This window comes from Citrus sinensis, chromosome 7 (genome assembly GCF_022201045.2).
Source record: "Citrus sinensis cultivar Valencia sweet orange chromosome 7, DVS_A1.0, whole genome shotgun sequence".
NCBI classification, from domain to species: domain Eukaryota; kingdom Viridiplantae; phylum Streptophyta; class Magnoliopsida; order Sapindales; family Rutaceae; genus Citrus; species Citrus sinensis.
Genome location: NC_068562.1, coordinates 13,090,907 through 13,112,901, shown reverse-complemented (window position 1 = coordinate 13,112,901; position 21,995 = coordinate 13,090,907). Strand labels below are relative to the sequence as shown.

The 21,995-nt window shown below is 29.2% G+C and overlaps 1 protein-coding gene across 30 annotated transcripts in view; it reads left to right on the top strand.

Annotated features, from left to right (window-relative positions):
* The window catches only part of LOC107178904 (receptor-like protein 14), a 132,503-nt gene that overhangs the window by 70,164 nt on the left and 40,344 nt on the right, over positions 1-21,995 (top strand). For 3 of the 30 annotated variants that reach the window (XM_052444098.1, XM_052444094.1, XM_052444093.1), the window contains exons 1-2: positions 13,771-14,291; positions 14,378-14,533. The exons of 1 other annotated variant lie outside the window; for it this stretch is intronic. In XM_052444098.1, coding sequence (XP_052300058.1) covers positions 13,817-14,291; positions 14,378-14,533 — 631 coding nt within the window. In that variant the 5' untranslated portion in view covers positions 13,771-13,816. Of the gene's footprint in view, positions 1-13,767; positions 14,292-14,377; positions 14,534-14,645; positions 14,727-15,266; positions 15,333-15,451; positions 15,518-15,838; positions 15,905-16,023; positions 16,090-16,408; positions 16,475-16,593; positions 16,660-16,980; positions 17,047-17,165; positions 17,232-17,550; positions 17,620-17,738; positions 17,805-19,975; positions 21,362-21,995 lie in introns of those variants that run through there. 26 more of the 30 variants (XM_052444107.1, XM_052444076.1, XM_052444079.1 and 23 more) reach the window with 25 other exon arrangements.

Sequence of the window (21,995 nt, the reverse complement as noted above, 5' to 3'; positions counted from 1 at the left end):
ACAGCTACTGCAGAGGTACCCTGGACCACTCTCCAGCGCGCGCCACGTTTCCAAAAGATGAGATACGCCGCGAACATGCACATAACGGCCCCAAGAATCATAAAAGCGGTAAAAGGACGTTAGCCAAAAAGGGTATGCCACGTGGCAGCTAAGGTACTCCATATATAAAGGCGCCTAGGTTTCATTCTCCATCATGCTCTCATTCGCCCAAAAACACTCACACTCCAAAAAAGAGGTTTTCTTCAACCTTAAACCCTAATTTACAGAGGGCTAGCTAGCTCTCTTTGCAATAAAAGCTTGAGTTTGCTAACTTGAGCGTCGGAGTGTGAACGCCGGGGTACCCCCGGCTTCACCTCTAACCTCTATTTCATTGTTTTGCAGGCGTGAAGCTCATTTTGAAGGATACCTCTCTTGTTTCTGATCTTCCACCATTGTTACCACTCTCTCTCCCTTTCTCACCTCCCCAAAATCTTAGATACACCGCCCAACACACAATAAACCAGTGAGGTACCCCATCTCCCCTCAAAATAACAAATTTATTGTTCTAGATTGGTTTGGCTTTTCTTACCCCAAAACCAGTTGAAAACATTATCTATACATCAAAACTGGAAAAAAAAATCTAAATCTAACTAATATGACATTTATCTTATGTTCATTAATTAATTCTTGATACAGGATTAGCTAATTAAATTCAAATACTTGGAAGCATTGAATTTGAGTAGTAATAATAATATAAACAGTTCTCTAGAAACATAAAGTGAACAATTTACACAGAATTGTTATGTTGAAACATGATAATTAAATATTTGCATCACTGATACACCACCTTCCTAATGATTTGTTGATCAAAGTACTTGGACAAAATTATATATGAAGACCAGTTCGTTTTTCTTTTTCTTTTTCTGTTTTTGTTTTTCTTTGAATGCTGAGGAATAAGTTGGTTGGCAATTTCCCAATTTGGTTGTTCCAAAACAACACAAGATTAAAATATTTGTCTTTGGCGAACAACTCACTCTCATGAATTCTTCATCTACTTCCCAATGCCAAACACGATATGCTTCGTCATCTAGATATTTCCAATAACAATTTCACTGGTAAGCTACCACGGAATATGGGTATTGTTCTTCGGAAACTGATTTATTTGGATATTTCAAAAAATATTTTTGAAGGTGATATTTCTTATTCAACAGGTGAGATGAAAGAGTTATATATGCTGAATTTGTCTAGAAATAATTTTTCAGGACAATTACCCCAACCTATGGTCTCTGGTTGCGTCGCTCTAGATTTGTTAGACCTATCAAATAACAATTTCTTTGGCCAATTGTTTGCCAAATATATGAACTTGACCCATTTGCATTGGTTATATTTGGACAACAATCATTTCAGTGGGAAGATGGATGATGGTTTGAGGAGCTCCACTTCATTAGAGGGGTTAGATATATCCGACAACATGTTATCCGGTAATATTCCTAATTGGATTGGTAACATCTCAACTCTTATGGTTCTTTTTATGTCAAAAAATTATAAAGACGTGACCGCTCAATGATAACATCTCAACGATAAGAGCGTGACCGCTCAATGCCTCTTTACAAAAACGTTTTCTCTTCATGCAAAACGTTTCTGAAAATGTCTAGCCAAAAGCTAAAAGCATTTCCATTTTGTTATTTTTCGTTTTCAGAAGCAGAAAACACTTATAAAGACAAATTACATGGTAACTTTTGATGTCACGTGATTTGCACATGATGCACTTAATTCAGCTTGACCAAAATTTTTTTTTTTTTCCCCTAAAGGTAAATGGAGTGAGTAAAGCCGAAATTTATTTTTTAACCCTTCATCTCATTTCGAACTCAAATGGTTAATTGAACAAAACTGTTTTTAAATACTTGACCGCGCCTTTTGGGGGAAAAATAACAAATTGAGAAATGACACTTGATTGCAACTGGGTTTAAATTTTTACCGATGGAGTCAAATATATTTATGGGGTTTTTGATGTTTTCATCACTTGATGTTCAATGGCAACTGTATCTTACCTTAACAATCATTTGATGATTTTCCAGCAGCTTTCTTTGCGCCAATATTTTACTCAATTTAGATTTTAATCCTTTATTTTAATAAATTAATTCACCAGTAGATAACATGTATTTTTTGGCAAGAATTTACATTGCGAGAGAAAGACAAGCCTCGTTAAAGCAGATGCATTATTATTAGACGAAAAAGCACAAATTGGTGGTCTAATCTATTGTAAAATCTTATATTTATTTACATAAGGCAAATGCTAAGTTACAATAATTGTGAGTGCATATGTAAGTCATGTATTTGCTAGACAACCAGAAAAACTTCAAGAGAGCAACAATTGACAGGTCAATCTTGTGAGTGTTTCTCTTGCAGTTAATATTAATAATGAAAATGCTTTTGATGAAGTTGTCATTGTGGATTGGCATAGCTTTGATTCAGTTACATGGATCCAAAGCATGCTTGGAAACAGAGAGGATTGCTCTGTTGGAAATCAAGAGCTTCTTCATATCAGCCAGGGATGTTGGATTTGATGACGAAATTCTTTCTTTATGGTTTGATGATGATGGAATGTCGTCTGATTGTTGTAACGATTGGGAGGGAGTTAAGTGCAACGCCATCACCCGACGGGTGACGCAACTCTCACTCAATCAGAAAACAAAAATCAACTGCTCTGATTATAACTCGTATTCTTATGGAGTTTCCCTCCTGAATATGTCATTATTTCACCCTTTTGAAGAATTGCAGTGCCTTGACTTATCTGATAATTGGTTTAAAGGCTTCTATGAGAATAAAATAAAAATGTCATACAAGGCATGGAAAAGAAAAAATGGGTCTACCCACTGATATTTTATTGAGTATCTTTCGATTCACAAGTCTACCGATTAAGTCAAGTATTGTCTTCTCATACCATTTTATTATTATTACATTACATACTTATTTTACCATCTTTTTTGTCCTTATAAAAAATTTAAGAATGCTTTGTCAGAATATCAACTGATGGTGACACTCTCACCGAAATTGATCTCTCGTGCAAAAGACGGCATCCTAGTCTAACGTTATACGTTACAAGCCTCAATTATAAGTATTATCATTTTTATGTTCAATGAATCAATTCTTTTGCTATTAATTAGATTTGCATTTTGATATGGCCCTATATAAAAAACTTTAACAAAAATAATTGCAGTTCATACTACGTGTTAACTTCTCATTGGCAGGAATCCCTAACTTTTTGTCTATTTTGTTGCGGTTAAACTGTTGGATGTCTCACCGCGTCACTTCTGCTACCTGTCAGGCTGTCCTGCCCCTCTACAGCGAGAAGAAGAACAGCGACTTTCACTTTTACTATTTTCAGCTTTCACATTTTAAGTTCGAGTCATCTTACAGTGCAGGCCTGTATCTTATACAGCCGCTGCCAAAAACTAGAACAACCGGTTTTTTACCGGTTGTTCATTAAATAATTTTTAAAATTTGTTTTTAATGCTTAAAAAAATATAGTAAAATGAAAAAAAATATGAAAAATTTAAATCTGAAACATAAAAAATCAATTAAATGAGAAAAATATTTTAAATTTTTTTTAACATAAATAAATGTTAAGAAATTATAAAAATAATTATATTCCAATTTTTTTGGTTAAATACCAATTTAATGGGTGGATGTTTCAAGTTTATTTTGTATGTCTCTAATTTCGGTTAGTCTTTCTCATTTATTGGTTCATTTATTTCAATTTTTCAATCCACTAGTTTTGTGTTTAATGTTCCAACTAAATTCATTAAATACCAATATTTTAGGTTAAATTACAAGTAAATTTCAGTTCTCGTAGGATGAGTTCCTAATTTTGGTTAAGCTTTCTCTCTTATTGGTATAAGGGTTTCAACTAATAATTTCACTAGCTTTGTGTTGAATGTTCCCATTATTTAGGTAAGATTTCAATTATTTGGGTTAAGTACCAAATTACTTTGTAGCGTTTAATTTTTGGTTGGATTTGTATCAACTTTTGGTTAAACTTTCTCAATTTAAGGTTAATATATTTCAAATTTTCAATCCATTAGTTTTGTGTTTATTATTCCTACTAAAATCGTTAAAAATCAATATTTTGGGTTAAATTCCAAGTAAATTTTATTTCTCGTCGGAATAGTTCCTTATTTTGGTTAAATTTTCTCCATTATGGGTTCATATATTTCAACTAATAATTCCAGTGATTTTGTGTTGAATCTTCCTATTATCGAGGTAAGATTTCAATAATTTGGGTTAGATACCGATTTTACTTTGTAAAATTTTATTTTTGGTTCTATTGGTTCCTGATTTGGTTAATCTTTCTCAACTATAGCCTTATATGTTTCAACTTTTTAATCCACTAGTTTTGTGTTTAGTATTCCTACTAAAATCGTTAAATACCAATATTTTGAGTTAAATTCCAAGTATATATTATTTCTCATTGGATAATTTTCCTGATTTTGGTTAAATTTTCTTTCATATAGGTTCATTTATTTCAACTAATAATTCCACTAGTTTTATATTGAGTGTTCCTATTATCTAGTTAAGATTCCAATAATTTGGGTTAAATATTAAATATACTTTGTAAGATTTTATTTTTGGTTGGACTAATCCCTAATTTTGGTTAATCTTTCTCAATTATAGGTTAATATATTTCAACTTTTCAATCCATGAGTTTTGTGTTTAATATTTCTATTAAATTCGTTAAGTAACAATATTTTGGGTTAAATTATAAGTAAATTTCATTTCTCGTTGGACTAATCCCTACTTTTGGTTAAACTTTCTCCTTTATTGGTACATGAATTTCAACTAATAATTTCACTAGTATTGTGTTGAATATTCCGATTATTTATGTCAGATTTTAATAAATTGGGTTAGATACCAAATTTACTTTTTAGATTTTATATATGGTTAGATAAGTTCCATGTTTTGGTTAAACTTTCTCACTTATGAGTTCAATTACTTCAATTAATTAGTTCACTACTTTTGTGTTTCAAGTTCTCAGTGCCTACGTTATGTTTCAAGATTATTGGTTAAATTCCAAGTTGATATTATAAAATTCAAAGGTACCTTTATTACGAAAAACAAACAATATTATTAAGGTGAATCTCATTTTACTCCTCTTATTTTAGTAAATATCAACTTACAACAATATATTAAAATTTCACTATTGTAACCTCTATTCAATTTTCTATAAACTACAATCAACATTGTAAGTTAAAAGATTAGGAACTTACCTAATCTAATTATGTTCGAACATTTTGTTTTTCTTTTTAATCTTCTTGACTTCATGAGATTTCTTAAACTCAACTTATTTATACTTGAGCTTTTGATAATTATAGACATGCCTATTTTATTAATTCAAATTAATTGTACTCATTTTCTTTCCAAAATAAATTTTGTGATATCTCATCACTTCAACCAAAATTTCATTTTTAACAATTGCATATGCAATTTGTACAGCTCAAATTTTTATTTTTCAAATGTTTAAGATAAAACAAATTATTTATTTATTAATTTATTATATGATTATCACAGGAATAGTGAAAATTAATTTTTATATTAAAATTTTAAGATTTGCAAATTAGCATTTACTTTGAATCCAATTAAACTAAGTCACCATTTATTTATCTTTAATTGATGCTTTAAGCACAGTAAATGCATTTCAAATTAAACAATATTTTGTATAAAAAAACACATTAGGAAATTAATGCAATCAAGAAAAAAGAAAAATATATTAAAACATTAATTTTGCTTCCTCAATTAAGTATTAAAAGGAAAATTTTCTCTTACAGATAAATTCAACCTTATAATTTAACAATAATGTTGACTACAATTTTAAAACTATTTATTTATTGCTCCAAATTACAATAGTTTTTAATGAGTCATAAAAATTAAATTTATTTAACATTATACTTATATAGTTGGATACGTAATTTATACCTTAATTGATGTTGCCTTATTTTCAATTATTATATTTTAGTGATAGTTTATTTCATTGTATACTAATAGTATTATAAATTTGTAATAATTGATTATACATCATATTTTTCATTGATTACTACTCGAATTATATAATATCTATTTTATAAGTGAGTATTACTCAAATTAATATATTATACTTTAAAATTTTAATTATTATACTTAAATCATATAATCACATATGCAATTAAGCGTAAATAATGAAAAGGTCACTTCCCAAGGTTTGGGAAAATGATCATGTAGATCCCTGAGTTTTCACTAAGAGACACTAAAACTCCTTTTAACTATAATGCTTTTTGACTTTATTAATTCAAAAAAATAGACTCTAAAGTTTTATAATAAGTAGAAATATAATATTAAAATAAATGTAACAATATATACATTTTAAAATAATTAAAATATAAAAAATATTTGAGTACTTTACAATCTTATATTATATTAAACTAAATTTTTTAATAAATAGGAACATAATATTAAAATAAATATTTAAAAATTTAAATTATTTTCAATATTGTATACAAAATTTGAATACTATTAATACATGAGATATATTTTATTAATTATAAAATCTATTTAACCTAAAGATTTATTTAAAATTTTCTAACAAATACAAATATATAATTAAAATAAATATCATAATTTACATTTTAAAAATTATTTTATATATTAAAAAATATTTTAATATTATTAATTTACTAGACAAATTAAACTATTTAAATTATATTTGTACTTATTAAAAATCTAAAAGTCAATTTTTTTTAATCAATAAATCCAAATTGTATTATAGTCAAAGGGGTCTTAGGGTCCCTCGGTGAAAACATGAGGTTTTATATGATCATTTTTCCAAATCTCGGGGGTGTAGGTATCTTTTTCCCTAAATTATTTAATTCTCAGTGTTGCACTAAAATTATAGTTTTCTAGTTACATTGTTAATTTAGTTAAGGGTACAATACAATGTCAATAACAATTATTGTAATAATACCTAAAAAATTATGCTTGATATTATTAAAAATTTAATTTTTAACAAATTGTACCTTGTTGACTTGATTGAGTGGTTTTAAAGCAGGGTTAAAAAATAAAATCAAATTATACACACTTTAGAAAAATACATTCAATTGGACTATATATATACACATTATTAAAACTTTTATTATTATAGAAATAAAATCATATAGACTATACAAGACATTTCATTAAAAAAATATAATATCGTAAAAAATATCATAAGCTGAATTTAGTTTAATCATAATAATAATTACTATAATGACAGTTATTAACAATATAAAAAAAACAAAGATTATCCTTTGTTGTTTAGAAAAACGAAAAACCCTCTCATGTTTTAAAATAAGTTCAAATTCTCCTGCAACTCTAACTGTGTTATCTTTATATATCATTGTATTATTTGACACATAGTTTTGATGTTAGCCATAAAATTTAAATATTTTTAGAGTATAAATAAAGTGAAATGACTTATATAACCCTAATGATTAAATAAATTTAATAATAAATTATCGAGAAAAATTACTTCACACACACACACACACACACACATATTGTGGATATATATAACCAAATGTTATTCCAATTTAAATGGATAATTTACAACTATTAGGGATATTTTCCCCACTTGTAATTTTTCTCTATAATTTACAATTTATTATAAAATAAAATTTGATCATTAAGGATATATAAGTTATTTTACTTAATTTGTATTTTCAAAATATTTAAATTTTATAGCTAACAGTAAGATTAGGGGTAGAATAGTAAAATGATATATAAAGCTAACGTTATTATAACTTTGGGGGGGCAGTAGGAGGTAATTCTCATTTTCTCTTAATTATCATTAATTATAGTACTAGTAATAACTCAAGATCAAATGTGTTACATGCGATAATTTAATAATGCAGCAAAATAAAAAAATTAAACAAAGTATGCAATAATTTAATTAATTTGTGATAAATTTGTATGAAGTAATTTGTGTAAGAGAAACTTTGTGAGTATAATCCAAATATCAAATATATGGTACATTATATATGCCTTGTATACAGTACAAATTTAAACCATTAATATTAGTCACTATTTCAACTAATATTGAGAATAACAATATTTGATGATTAATAAGGATATTTGGTACTATGAATAATTATAATTATTTGAAAACTATCCAATAGTTAAATGGAAAATAAGAAAAAAATATACTTAGTTTACACTAATATAAATATTATTCTCACTAACATAGACATTAAATGTTTCAAAGTAATTTTTTCAGCCATAAGAAAAAGCAAATTTTTCATGCTGAGGAGGGTGTCTTTGAAATTTTCCTAATTTAAATTGATAATTTTGATATTTAGATAAAATTGGTTGTAGCTATGTGATAATTGCTACTGATATTTGCCAGTTCCCACTTCCAATTCTTTCGTTCGGTAGCAGGTTTCATGCGTAAAAAATAAAAGCCGTTGGATTGCTTTTTTAAGCAATCCAACGGGGAATAGGTTTCAAAAACGGCTGTATGGCATGCAGTGGCTGTATTATAAGCGGACCCTTTAAGTTCACACTTTCTTTTTTTTTTTTAAAAAAAAAAACTGGGTTAAAATTTAAAAAGTTAAAAAGCGGTACGCTGCATCTTACACGTTCCTAACAGAAACAGATTTCGATGCCACTCCTTTCACGTCGTTTTCCTCACAAAGTCTAAACCACTTTTTGTTTTTGTTTTTTGTTTTGTTTTTCCATTTCAAAAGAAAATCAATTAAATCAGTGATTAGAATTTAGTTAGTACATGCATTGAATGGTGATTGTATGCGAGCTAGTAAAATTTGGCACCGTCGGTCGTTTCATGTGAATAGGATATAAATAAATGTGCATAAATAGTAAAATTTGATATGATTATTAAATAAATTAAATATAAGTAGACATAATTTTTTTATTGTATTAGAAATTAAAATTCTTGACTTATTTATCTGATTAATAATATGATTATATTTTCTATTCTAAATTAGTAAGTGTTTGTTATGACTTTATTTAATTATCATAAGTGCTTATTTAATCTCTTAAGCTCTTATCAGTAAGTGTTTGATATCTATCTTCATTTCATTACTTATAGCTTTGAATACAAAATGGTTTTTTAATAGCTCTTTCATTTCAATGCTTTTGAAGTATTATTTATATCTATACATCAAAACTGGAAAAAAAAATCTAAATCTAACTAATATGACATTTGTCTTTTGTTCATTAATTCTTGATACAGGATTAGCTAATTAAATTCAAATACATGGAAGCATTGAATTTGAGTAGTAATAATAATATAAACAGTTCTCTAGAAACCTAAAGTGAACAATTTACACAGAATTGTTATGTTGAAACATGATAATTAAATATTTGCATTACTAATACACCACCTTCCTAATGATTTGTTGACCAAAGTACTTGGACAAAATTATATATGAAGACCAGTTCGTTTTTCTTTTTCTTTTTTTCTTTTTGTTTTTCTTTAAATACTGAGAAATAGATTAAATTTAAGACAAATTAATTGTATTTTAAGACAATTTATTATTTAAGAAGACAACTAAAATATTATGAATTTCTCTTTACATTATCCAATAGGTTTAGAGGTTACAGAACCATTGTCCAATGAACAACATCAAGTGAACAAATTCTTCCTCAGAAAATCATAATGTTAAACAAGAAGGACTCCGGGCTATGATAAACAAAAAGTGCTGAGGGCTTATTTTTTTTTCCCCTTTTTCCAGATTATTGAAACGCTTTTGCAATCAACATCATATTATATGAGAAATAAGTTCACATTACTCTATTATTATTTGTGCTGACCAAAATAATTAGGCAATTCGATTTTTGTCTGTTTTTTAAGTCTTGTACTGGATTTTGATCGAATTTGCTATAATTAGTTTTCATTCTATAAAATTTTGATCTTTTATTTTCAAGTTCAGGACTATGTAATTTTAAGAATCTTTTTGAGTTGGATCTAAGCTCAAATAACTTTGAGGGTCACCTTCCTCAGTGTCTCAACAACTTGACCAATCTCAAAGTTCTTGATATTTCTAATAATCAATTAAGTGGAAACTTTCCTTCCACCTTGACCAACCTCGCATCACTTGAATAGTTGTTGAAATTTCAGATGCTAAAAAAATCCAAAAGTTGTGATCTTGAGTTACTGATGAATCGGCTTATTTTTCTTTAGCCTTCCTCTGTTTTCCTTCTCAATTTCCTTTGCTTTCCTTTATTCAAATTTATTATGCTTATTTTTGTAATTTCAGAGTAGACCATAATTTTACGAATAATTTACCAAACAAAAATGACAAAATTTCTTATCAGTGATCTTCAGATCACTCATCAACTATTTATCCAACTTTAACGAGTCATACAAGAACTTGTCTGGTCTGATCCCAGACAAAAAACGATTTGGCAGTGATCTCCATTCAAATTCTTTCACCGTAAGGCTGTGGTCCTCAAACTCAATTATGATATTTACTAGTCGTGCGTCGAATGTGGCTCTGATTGATCATATGATTGCTTGATTGTGTTTATAAACTTGGCTATTGGTTAACGTCAACACACATCCTCCCTGTCCCTTGGTTAGTTGACAGAGTACGTCAATCGAAGGTCGCCTTGCAGTGTGCGTGTTTGATTATAATTATCGTAGAATAAGTCAATGAAATTGCAGAAAGTCTCTGATCATTTAATAAATCTTTCGTAAATTTCCTCATCCGATTATTGATCATTTTTTAGCACTGCCGGGAACTATATTATTCATCATTTTTTTTTTATATAACGTTAAAACATCCTCCATGTCCCTGGGTTAGTCGACAGAATACGTCAATCGAAGGTCGCCTTGTAGTGTGCGTGTTTGATTATATGATTATAATTATACGTCAATCGATGGATGTACTATAATTCATGTTTCTATTGGCTTTCAAAAAAAAAAAATCTCAGTTTATTGTGAAAATAGTTGATTATTGATTTTCACAAATTCCAATTTATCAAACATCCTATTGAATTATGAATTCCAAAGCATTTTTTTAAGTATCAATAGTGGAATAAATTATTTGATAATTTAAAACCCAAACTTATGCCTAAATTCTTTAAATTATCTCAATCAATTTTATTTTATTAGTTGACTATCTCCATCAATTTTTGTAAAAAATAGAATTGACGACCATTTGTATGTTGGCTTAATTTGAAAGTCAGTCAACATTTATTTTCCATGGAGTATTAATGAAGCGTTTTTCCTCATTGGTCCAGGTCCTACAAGTCTTCGTCAGTCATTATAGAGACCAAAACTAATTATCTTTATTTGTGCCAATTGCTATAAAGATTGATTTTGAATTAATATTAAGATCGATTGTCCAGTAACATTAAGATTGATTGAATCAATCTTTAAAAATCAATCAAACTTCCAATTATAATAATTGTGACTTTTTTTCATAAATTCTTAATTTTTGTATAAATCGAGCTTTTATGCTCATGATTGGTGAAGAGCGAAAAATTTGATCTTGATAGGAAATATTAATTGAGCATACATTGGGTTTCGATGGACTAATTATTCATAGGTTTTGGTGGTCATTGTGATTGGCCTAAGATAAACTTTTAGTATAAATTAATATTGAACTTTCCCTAATTGCAAGGCCAATTCTCGTGGAATTCTACAACAACCATCCTGATTCTTGAATGGCCGCGAAAATTCCGCAAGCGATGAACCCTCTCTTACGCACCACTCATCCTCTATCACAACGATCAAAACAAAGATGAGGACGAAGACTATTAATCACCGAGAGTGATTTTCCCAAGCTTTGTCAATCACTACTAAGATTTATTACCAATCAATAATATCAGTTGACGCAAAGATTGATTGTCTTTTTTTTTCTTTTTTTGAGAATATCAGCGCTTGAATATATTGTTTGATATATATAAGTCAATGTAAACCCAATCATACTCTTAAGTTACTTATATAAATTCTCAATATGGGTCTTCGATTTTAATTCGAGCTTCAATTCAAATTAATGCAAGGATACAAAGGGACTCAAGAGTTTTAGATATCATTTCAATTTATTAACTTATTATTTCGGTGTACACCACAAATTTATGAGTAATTTATTAAAATGTCTAAACATGTATGAAAAATAATTGATTATTGATTTTCACAAATTTCAATATGTCAAACATCCTATTGAGTTATTAATTCCAAAGTACATTATTTAAGAATCAATGCTGGAATAAATTATTTGATAATTTCAAACCCAAACTTACGCTTAAATTCTTTAAATTATCTCAATCAACTTTTTTTTTTCTTAACTTGCCATCTTTATCAACTGTTGGAAAAAATAGAATTGACGACTACTTGTATGTTGGCCTAATTTGAAAGTCAGTCAACATTTATTTTCCATGTAATGTTAATGAAGCATTTCCCTCATTGGTCCAACATTGCAACATGTGGAATTTCAGGCTTACAATTCTTCATTAGTCATTACGGAGACCAAAACTGATTGTCTTAAGTGCCAATCACTATAAAAATTGATTGTCAGTCAATATCAAGATTGATTGTCATTTCAATATACGCCACAATTTTATGAGTAATTTATTAAAATCTTTAAATATGAATGAAAATTAGTTGATTATTGATTATCACAAATTTCAATATATCAAACATCCTATCGAACTATTAATTCCAAAGCATGTTATTTAAGAATCAATAATGAAATAAATTATTTGAATATTTCAAATCCAAACTCACGCTTGCGCTTTAACTCAATGATTGCATGTTATAATAAATAAATTATTTGCGCATTTAAACTGCACCTCTCCGTATGTCATGCATCATATAAAATAACATTTCAATGTGATCCACACTTTTTATGAGTAAATTACCAAATACCAAATATATATATATATAAAATTACTTGATTAATTATTGATCATGAAATAATAAAAATCAATTTATCAAAAATCTAGTAAATAATTTTCAAAACCCATTAAATATTTGATAATATCAAATATCAATGCTTGAATAGATTGTTGGATAATTCAATGCAAACCCAATCTTACAATTCAATTTAAAAAAAAAAAAAAAACCAATCATAGAGGGAAAAGAGTTGATGGCCACTTGTTTGTTGGCTTAATTTGAAAGTCAGTCAACTTTAATTTTCCACGTAGTTGCAATAATATATGCAAAATTAGCTAGGGTCATTTAAATTGGACCCGTACATCGGTCCCATGTTCATACGAAGTTTCTGTTTTTGTCATTTCAAGTGATTGTAATAGTAGTGAAGAGTGTAGACTGGAGCAATGGAAACTTTCCTTATCCGAATGCAGGAACACAAAGGGTCACAAGAGCTTCAAATAACATTTATGTGTTTTGTCATTTCAGACTACGCCACACTAACTAAACATACACGAAGATTTACGTTGATTAATTATTGATTTTCTAATAAATTAATTTAAACTCATCAAACATCCAATCAAATTCTTCTCAAAACACATTATTTAATAGATTGACTGATAATGCAATGGAAATCCAAACATGCGGTTAAATTATTTAAATTCTCTCAGTCAACTTTTATTTTATTAGTTATGATTATCTCCATCAAACTATTGGAAAAATTTATAGTTTATAATCACTTTATCTATATTTTCCCCGGGGTATTAATGAAGTGCTTTTTCCCGTTGGTCGAATGCTGCCAAACATGGAATGCTTACAAGTCTTCAAAGTCTTAAAAAAGTCTTCAGCCAATCAAATTGCAAGACCTGCGATAAACTTTTAGTATAAATTGCTCTGCAATGGAAAGTTGCTCATTGCACATTTAATTTTAACCAAATGAAAAGTTGCTCTGCAATGGAAAGTACTTCCTGTATTAAGTTCTCATTAATGTCACTAATTTGGATTATTGTATTGATGAATGAAATGCATGGATACAAAGGATGCTTGGAAACAGAGAGGACTGCTCTGTTGGAAATCAAGAGCTTCTTCATATCATCAGTCAGTGATATTGGATATGATGACAAAATTCTTCCTTCATGGGTTGGTGAGGATGATGGAATGCCGTCTGATTGTTGTGATGATTGGGAGGGAGTTAAGTGCAGCGCCACCACACGACGCGTGATGCAACTCTCACTCAATCATACACACAGATTGAATTATTTTGATAGTACTTCGGCTTCGCTTCTGATCAATAACTCTGTTTATTGGGAGGGAGTTTTGGTTCTGAATATGTCATTGTTTCATCCTTTTGAAGAACTGCAAAGTCTTGACTTATCTGGGAATGGGTTTGCAGGCATCTATGAGAATAGAGGTCCGTATATATGTATACATTTATTTCTTGTCCATAAATATTTTGTCAGTGACTAATTAATAATAACACTTCATATGCATTTGCAGCTTACGATAGCTTTGGGAGTTTGAAGCAGCTGAAGATGTTAAATCTTGGTCTTAATTTCTTCAACGACAGCATATTACCATATTTGAATACACTAACTTCACTTACCACTTTGATTCTTAATTCCAATTCCATTGAAGGTTCCAGAACCAAGCAAGGTATACATATACGTTTCAGGCCAGCAGATATACATATCAGGCAACTTAATTAATTTCTTAATTAAAATGTATATTTATATTGTCTTGATCAAAATTAATGTTTTCTGAGCAGGATTAGCAAATTTGAGATACTTGCAAGTGTTGGATCTAAGCTTGAACTTCAATATAACTAGTGGCTCTTTAACAAGGCTAGGTAGGCTACTGAGATAATTACCAAGTCAGCACACGGCAACAAGTCACTACCCAAATTCCTTGTGATATTATTATGCCCTTAATTTTTACACATGTATAATGTCAAATTAAAACCAATTTTTGACTGGAAAACTTGACAAACTTGACTACAATTGGTATACGGCAAAAAATTACTTTCTAATTTCTTAGTAAAATTTAAAAAAAAATCATTTTTGAGTATATGATCAATTTAATTAGATCTGAGTCATATGCTTTATTACTACAATTATTTAATCTAATTTCTTAATTCTTTATTTTTTTCCCAAAGACGATTACTAAGATTTTTCTTCTTTCTTGGCGCAAGATTAGCTAAATTAAAAAACTTGGAAGCGTTGGATTTGAGTTCTAATTATTATATACACGGTTCTTTAGACAATAATTTTTTTAATTAAACAATGTGCACAATTAATTTTCATTCAATATTTACCATATTATTTTAATTAAACAATTTAGACAAGAGTGACATATCTGTTATTGACAAAATTTATGTTTTTTTTAACAGGATTAGCAAATTTGACAAACCTGCAAGTGTTGTATTTAAGCGATAATCAAAATCTGACAACGCTAGGTAGGCCACTGAATCTGAGATAAGAAGCAAATTAAATGTAGAATTAATGTTCATCAAATGCGCGGATCACATACAATGCCTTTAAATGTAATATTTTCATTTTTTATCGACGCATGTAGGATTCGCAGATTTGCCAAACTTGAAAACATTGGATCTTGGTTCTTGTGGGATAACTACAATTCAAGGTATATAACAATTCACTTCCTCCAATGACAAAAATTGTTTTAGATGTTAATCAAGATGATAATATATTTGCATTTTTTTTAGTTGCTTTTTTCACATTTTCAAGTTTACACAAAGTGCAAACTAATTTACAAATTATGATTCAAACACTCCAAATCTTGGTAATGCTAAAAGTGACGGTATATATTAAAATATCCATAGAAACAAAAAAATAACAATGTGCACGGTTAATTTTCATTCAATATTTACCATATTATTTTAATTAAACAATTTAGACGAGAGTGACATAACTGTTATTGACAAAATTTACCTTTTTTTAACAGGATTAGCAAATTTGAGAAACCTGCAAGTGTTGGATTTAAGTGGTAATCAAAATCTGACAACGCTAGGTAGGCCACTGAATATGAGATAAGAAGCAAATTAAATGTAGAATTAATGTTCATCAAACGCGCGGATCACATACAATGCCTTTAAATGTAATATTTTCATTTTTTATCGGCGCATGTAGGATTCGCAGACTTGCCAAACTTGAAAACATTGGATCTTGGTTCTTGTGGGATAACTACAATTCAAGGTATATAACAATTCACTTCCTCCAATGACAAAAATTGTTTTAGATGTTAATCAAGATGATAATATATTTGCATTTTTTAATTGCTTTTTTCACATTTTCAAGTTTACTCAAAGTGCAAACTAATTTACAAATCATGATTCAAACACTCCAAATCTTGGTAATGCTAAAAGTGACGGTATATATTAAAATATCAATAGAAACAAAAAAATAACAATGTGCACGGTTAATTTTCATTCAATATTTACCATATTATTTTAATTAAACAATTTAGATGAGAGTGACATAACTGTTATTGACAAAATTTACCTTTTTTTAACAGGATTAGCAAATTTGACAAACTTGCAAGTGTTGTATTTAAGCGGTAATCAAAATCTGACAACACTAGGTAGGCCACTGAACCTGAGATAAGAAGCAAATTAAATGTAGAATTAATGTTCATCAAACGCGCGGATCACATACAATGCCTTTAAATGTAATATTTTCATTTTTTATCGGCGCATGTAGGATTCGCAGATTTGCCAAACTTGAAAACATTGGATCTTGGTTCTTATGGGATAACTACAATTCAAGGTATATAACAATTCACTTCCTCCAATGACAAAAATTGTTTTAGATGTTAATCAAGATGATAATATATTTGCATTTTTTTAATTGCTTTTTTCACATTTTCAAGTTTACTCCAAGTGCAAACTAATTTACAAATTATGATTCAAACACTCCAAATCTTGGTAATGCTAAAAGTGACTGTATATATTAAAATATCAATAGAAACAAAAACAATAACAATGTGCACAGTTAATTTTCATTCAATATTTACCATATTGTTTTAATTAAACAATTTGGACGAGAGTGACATAACTGTTATTGACAAAATTTACCTTTTTTTAACAGGATTAGCAAATTTGACAAACCTGCAAGTGTTGTATTTAAGCGGTAATCAAAATCTGACAACGCTAGGTAGGCCACTGAATCTGAGATAAGAAGCAAATTAAATGTAGAATTAATGTTCATCAAACGCATGGATCACATATAATGCCTTTAAATGTAATATTTTCATTTTTTATCGGTGCATGTAGGATTAGCAGATTTGCCAAACTTGAAAACATTGGATCTTGGTTCTTGTGGGATAACTACAATTCAAGGTATATAACAATTCACTTCCTCCAATGACAAAAATTGTTTTAGATGTTAATCAAGATGATAATATATTTGCATTTTTTTTAATTGCTTTTTTCACATTTTCAAGTTTACTCAAAGTGCAAACTAATTTACAAATTATGATTCAAACACTCCAAATCTTGGTAATGCTAAAAGTGACGGTATATATTAAAATATCCATAGAAACAAAAAAATAACAATGTGCACAGTTAATTTTCATTCAATATTTACCATATTATTTTAACTAAACAATTTAGACGAGAGTGACATATCTGTTATTGACAAAATTTATGTTTTTTTTAGCAGGATTAGCAAATTTGACAAACCTGCAAGTGTTGTATTTAAGCGATAATCAAAATCTGACAACGCTAGGTAGGCCACTGAATTTGAGATAAGAAGCAAATTAAATGTAGAGTTAACGTTCATCAAACACGCGGATCACATACAATGCCTTTAAATGTAATATTTTCATTTTTTATCGACGCATGTAGGATTCGCAGATTTGCCAAACTTGAAAACATTGGGTCTTGGTTATTGTGGGATAACTACAATTCAAGGTATATAACAATTCACTTCCTCCAATGATAAAATTGTTTTAGATGTTAATCAAGATGATAATATATTTCCATTTTTTAATTGCTTTAAACTAGATCAAATTTAAATTAGAAGCACTGCTTTCTATACAAAGTGTAGTACTTGATATACTCTATCACCAATTTCCGACATAACCCGCTCATTTCTTTCACTCTCTCTTAATTCTAAATCATTTTTATAAAAAGATCAACAATGATATCTATCTTTATTTCAATATTTATAGTTCTGAATGAAATTTTTTTTTCTTATGTTCATTAATTCTTGATGCAAGATTAGCTAAATTCAAAAGCTTGGAAGCATTGAATTTGAGTAATAGTAACATAAAAAATTCTCTAGAAACCCATATTAAACAATTTACACTGTGTTTTTATGTTGAAACATGATAAATAATAGCCCAATATTGTTTTCTAATTGTTGTTTTTACAAAATAAAAATGAAAATGCTATTTTGAAATTTATTTTTAAAATTTAAAAATGTGTTCAGTATCATTTTCAAAAATAATCTGAAAAATGAGAAAAACATAAATATGTTTGGTAAGAATATCTCAAAGAATTATTATTGGAATAATTTCCATAAACTTAAGATTAAGCAATGTATATTGATTATTTTAATTTTAAGAATAAATTAGGTGATCCTTCTATTTTTTTGTTCAAAGAAAAATGAGAAACCCTACATATTTGATTTAGTTAATATATAAAAACATAAATATTATAATGTATATAAAAAGAAAAGATTTTTGTGAAGGAAATTGAGTCTTTGGGTACAACAACAACAACAACAACAACAATAAGAATAATAATCTCTAGGTGACATATGTTTTAACAAATTTTAAGAAGATGACATTTTTTAAAAATATTCGAGCGAGTGACATTCTATTAACTTTTGTCATTAATTTTAATGGGAATAGTAAATTAAATGACGTTTCTACCCCACAAAATGATGTTTCTGCCCATACTCACTCATTTTTAATTTTTTAAATAGAAAATATAAAAAAAATTAAACATAAGTCTAATTAACAAGTTTTTTTTGTTAAATCAAATAAATTTTAAAAAAATTCTTGTTGATCAAACTGATTTGTGAATATAAAGAAGCAAAAATCTTATGAATTATAAAGTATTGTATAAATTCAATATTTTCATCTCTTTGGCTTTATGAAAAAAAAAATTATTTTTTCAATTCTACCCTCGACTGGTTAAAATTAACAACAAAAGTTAATGGAATGTCACCCACTCGAGTGTTTTCAAAACATGTGTCATCTTTTTGAAATTTATTAAAACATCTGTCACCCAGAGATAATTAGACCTAATGATAATAATAATAATAATGTTGATATTATTATTATTTCAGGAGGAGGTACAGAGAATTCTTCATTTTGGAACTTAATTTTGTATTGGGAAATAAGGAAAATAAGAAAAAATTGTTTCTCATTTCTTTTGTTAAAATGTGTAGAATGAATTTTATATTTTTAAAAATATTTTCAGAAACAATCTACCGAACACGTATCTAATATTTTCTAAAATCAAAAAATAAAAAACAGCATATAAAAACAATGCCAACGCACCCAATATTTGCATTACTGATGCACAATTCCTACTTCCCAGTGACTTGTTGGTCAAAGTACTTTCACCAAATTAAATATAAAGACCAGTTTTTTTTTTTTTTTTCTGCTAGGGCAAATAGTTTTGTTTAATGCTATGAGAGGAATAAATAAAGTTTAAGAAAGCAACTAATATATTATGAGTTTCTCTTTACATTATCCAACAAATTTAGAGATTAGAGAACGAATATCCAACGAAAAAGACGAAGTCAACAAACTCTTCCTCGGAAAATCATTATTTTAAACAACGAGAATTGCTGAAACGCTTTTTGAATGGATTATGATGAGCAAGAATTGCTGACTGCTTTTATATTATTATTATTATTATTTTGTTAGATTAATTGAAACGCTTTTGCAATCAACATCATATTATATGAGAAATAAATTCATATCATTCTATTATTATTTATGTTGACCAAAATACTTAGACAATTTGATTTCATGTCCGTTTTATAAGTCTTATATTGGGTTTATGATTGAATGCGCTATAATTAGTTTTCGTTTTATGAAATCTGAGCTTTTTATTTTCACTTTCAGGAATATGTAATTTGAAGAATCTTCTTGAGTTGGATTTAAAGTCAAATAATTTTGTGGTTCACCTTCCTCAGTGCCTCAACAACTTGACCCATCTCAAAGTTCTTGATATTTCTTACAATCAGTTAAGTGGAAACTTTCCTTCTGCCTTGACCAACCTCACATCACTTGAATATTTGGATCTCTCTTTCATCGATTTCCAAGGAACATTCTCAATAAATTCATTGGCTAATCATTCAAAGCTTGAGGTCTTGCGACTCTCGTCAGGAAACGATATGTTGCAAGTGAAAACCGAAAACTGGCTCCCCACATATCCTCTCAAGGTTCTCCAATTATCTCACTGCCACTTAAATGTCAATCCCAGTTTTCTTTTACACCAATACAACTTAAAATTCCTTGATCTCTCTCACAATCAGTTGGTTGGCAATTTCCCAACTTGGTTGTTGCAAAACAACACAGGATTAGAAGTTTTGATTTTGTGGAATAACTCATTCTCAGGAATTCTTCCGCGACTTCCCAACGCCAAATACGATAAGCTTCGTTATCTAGATATTTCCAGTAACAATTTTTCTGGTAAGCTACCAGAGAATTTGGGTATTATCTTTCAGAAATTGATATATTTGGATATGTCAAAAAATAGTTTTGAAGGTAATATTCCTTATTCAATCAGTGAGATGAAAGAGCTAATTACTTTGGATTTTTCTAGAAATAATTTTTCAGGAGAATTACCTCGATCTATATTCTCTAGTTGCCTCTCCTTAGAAATGTTGGACCTATCAAATAACAATTTCTATGGCCAACTTTTTCCCAATTTTATGAACTTGACTCATTTGCGTTCCTTACTTTTGGACAACAATCATTTCAGTGGGAAGATGACAGATGGTTTGTTGAACTCCCCTTTGCTGGGGGTATTAGATGTATCCAACAACAAGTTATCCAGCGATATTCCCCACTGGATTGGCAACTTCTCAGGCCTTCGGGTTCTTTTAATGTCAAAAAATTATTTGCAAGGTAGTATTCCGGTCCAGCTCGGCAATCTTGAAGGTCTTGAGTTTATAGACATCTCCGAAAATAGTTTGTCTGGGTCCACGGTATCTCTCTCCAATCTTTCATCAGTGGAGCACATTTATCTGCATAACAATGCAATTAATGGGTTAATTCCAATTGCATTGCTTAGAAGCTCTACATTATTGACTCTAGATTTGAGGGACAATAAGCTTTTTGGTAGGATTCCTCATCAGATCAACGAGCTTTCGAATTTGCATTTTCTTCTTTTGAGAGGGAATTCTCTACAAGGACGTATTCCTAATCAGTTGTGCCTATTAAGAAAATTAGGTATCATGGATCTTTCACATAACAGACTTAATGGGCCGATACCTTCATGCTTGGGTAACGTGTCATTCTGGAGAGAAGCGATTGATGATTATCCACATGTAAACAGATATGAAGTGATATATCCAAATATTATACCCGGATTTGCTGTGTCAACTCGTGATCTCAGTTTTACTTTCTACAATTCCACTCTTGATCAGCCGCCGCAAGGTGAACGACATGCTAGACAAGTAGGTGTAGAATTTGTGACAAAGTATAGATATGAATTTTTCATCGGTCGCAGTCTCGTCGACATGGCTGGACTGGATTTGTCGAGCAATGAGTTCAGTGGAGAAATTCCATGGGAAATTGGGCATCTTCAACATATTCGTGCACTTAATCTGTCGAATAATTTACTATCAGGTGCTATACCAGAGAGCTTCTCCAATCTGAAAATGATAGAGAGCCTGGACCTTTCCCGCAACAAATTAAGTGGCCGAATTCCTCCTCAACTAACTGATCTCAACTTTTTATCAAACTTCAACGTGTCATACAACAATTTGTCCGGCCCAATCCCAGACAAAGAGCAGTTTGCCACCTTTGATGACAGCAGTTATAAAGGTAATTCGGCTCTTTGTGGCTCAATGATAAAGAGGAAATGCAGCAGTGCGTTGGCACCACCAGCGACACCTACAGGAGGAGGAGAAGATGA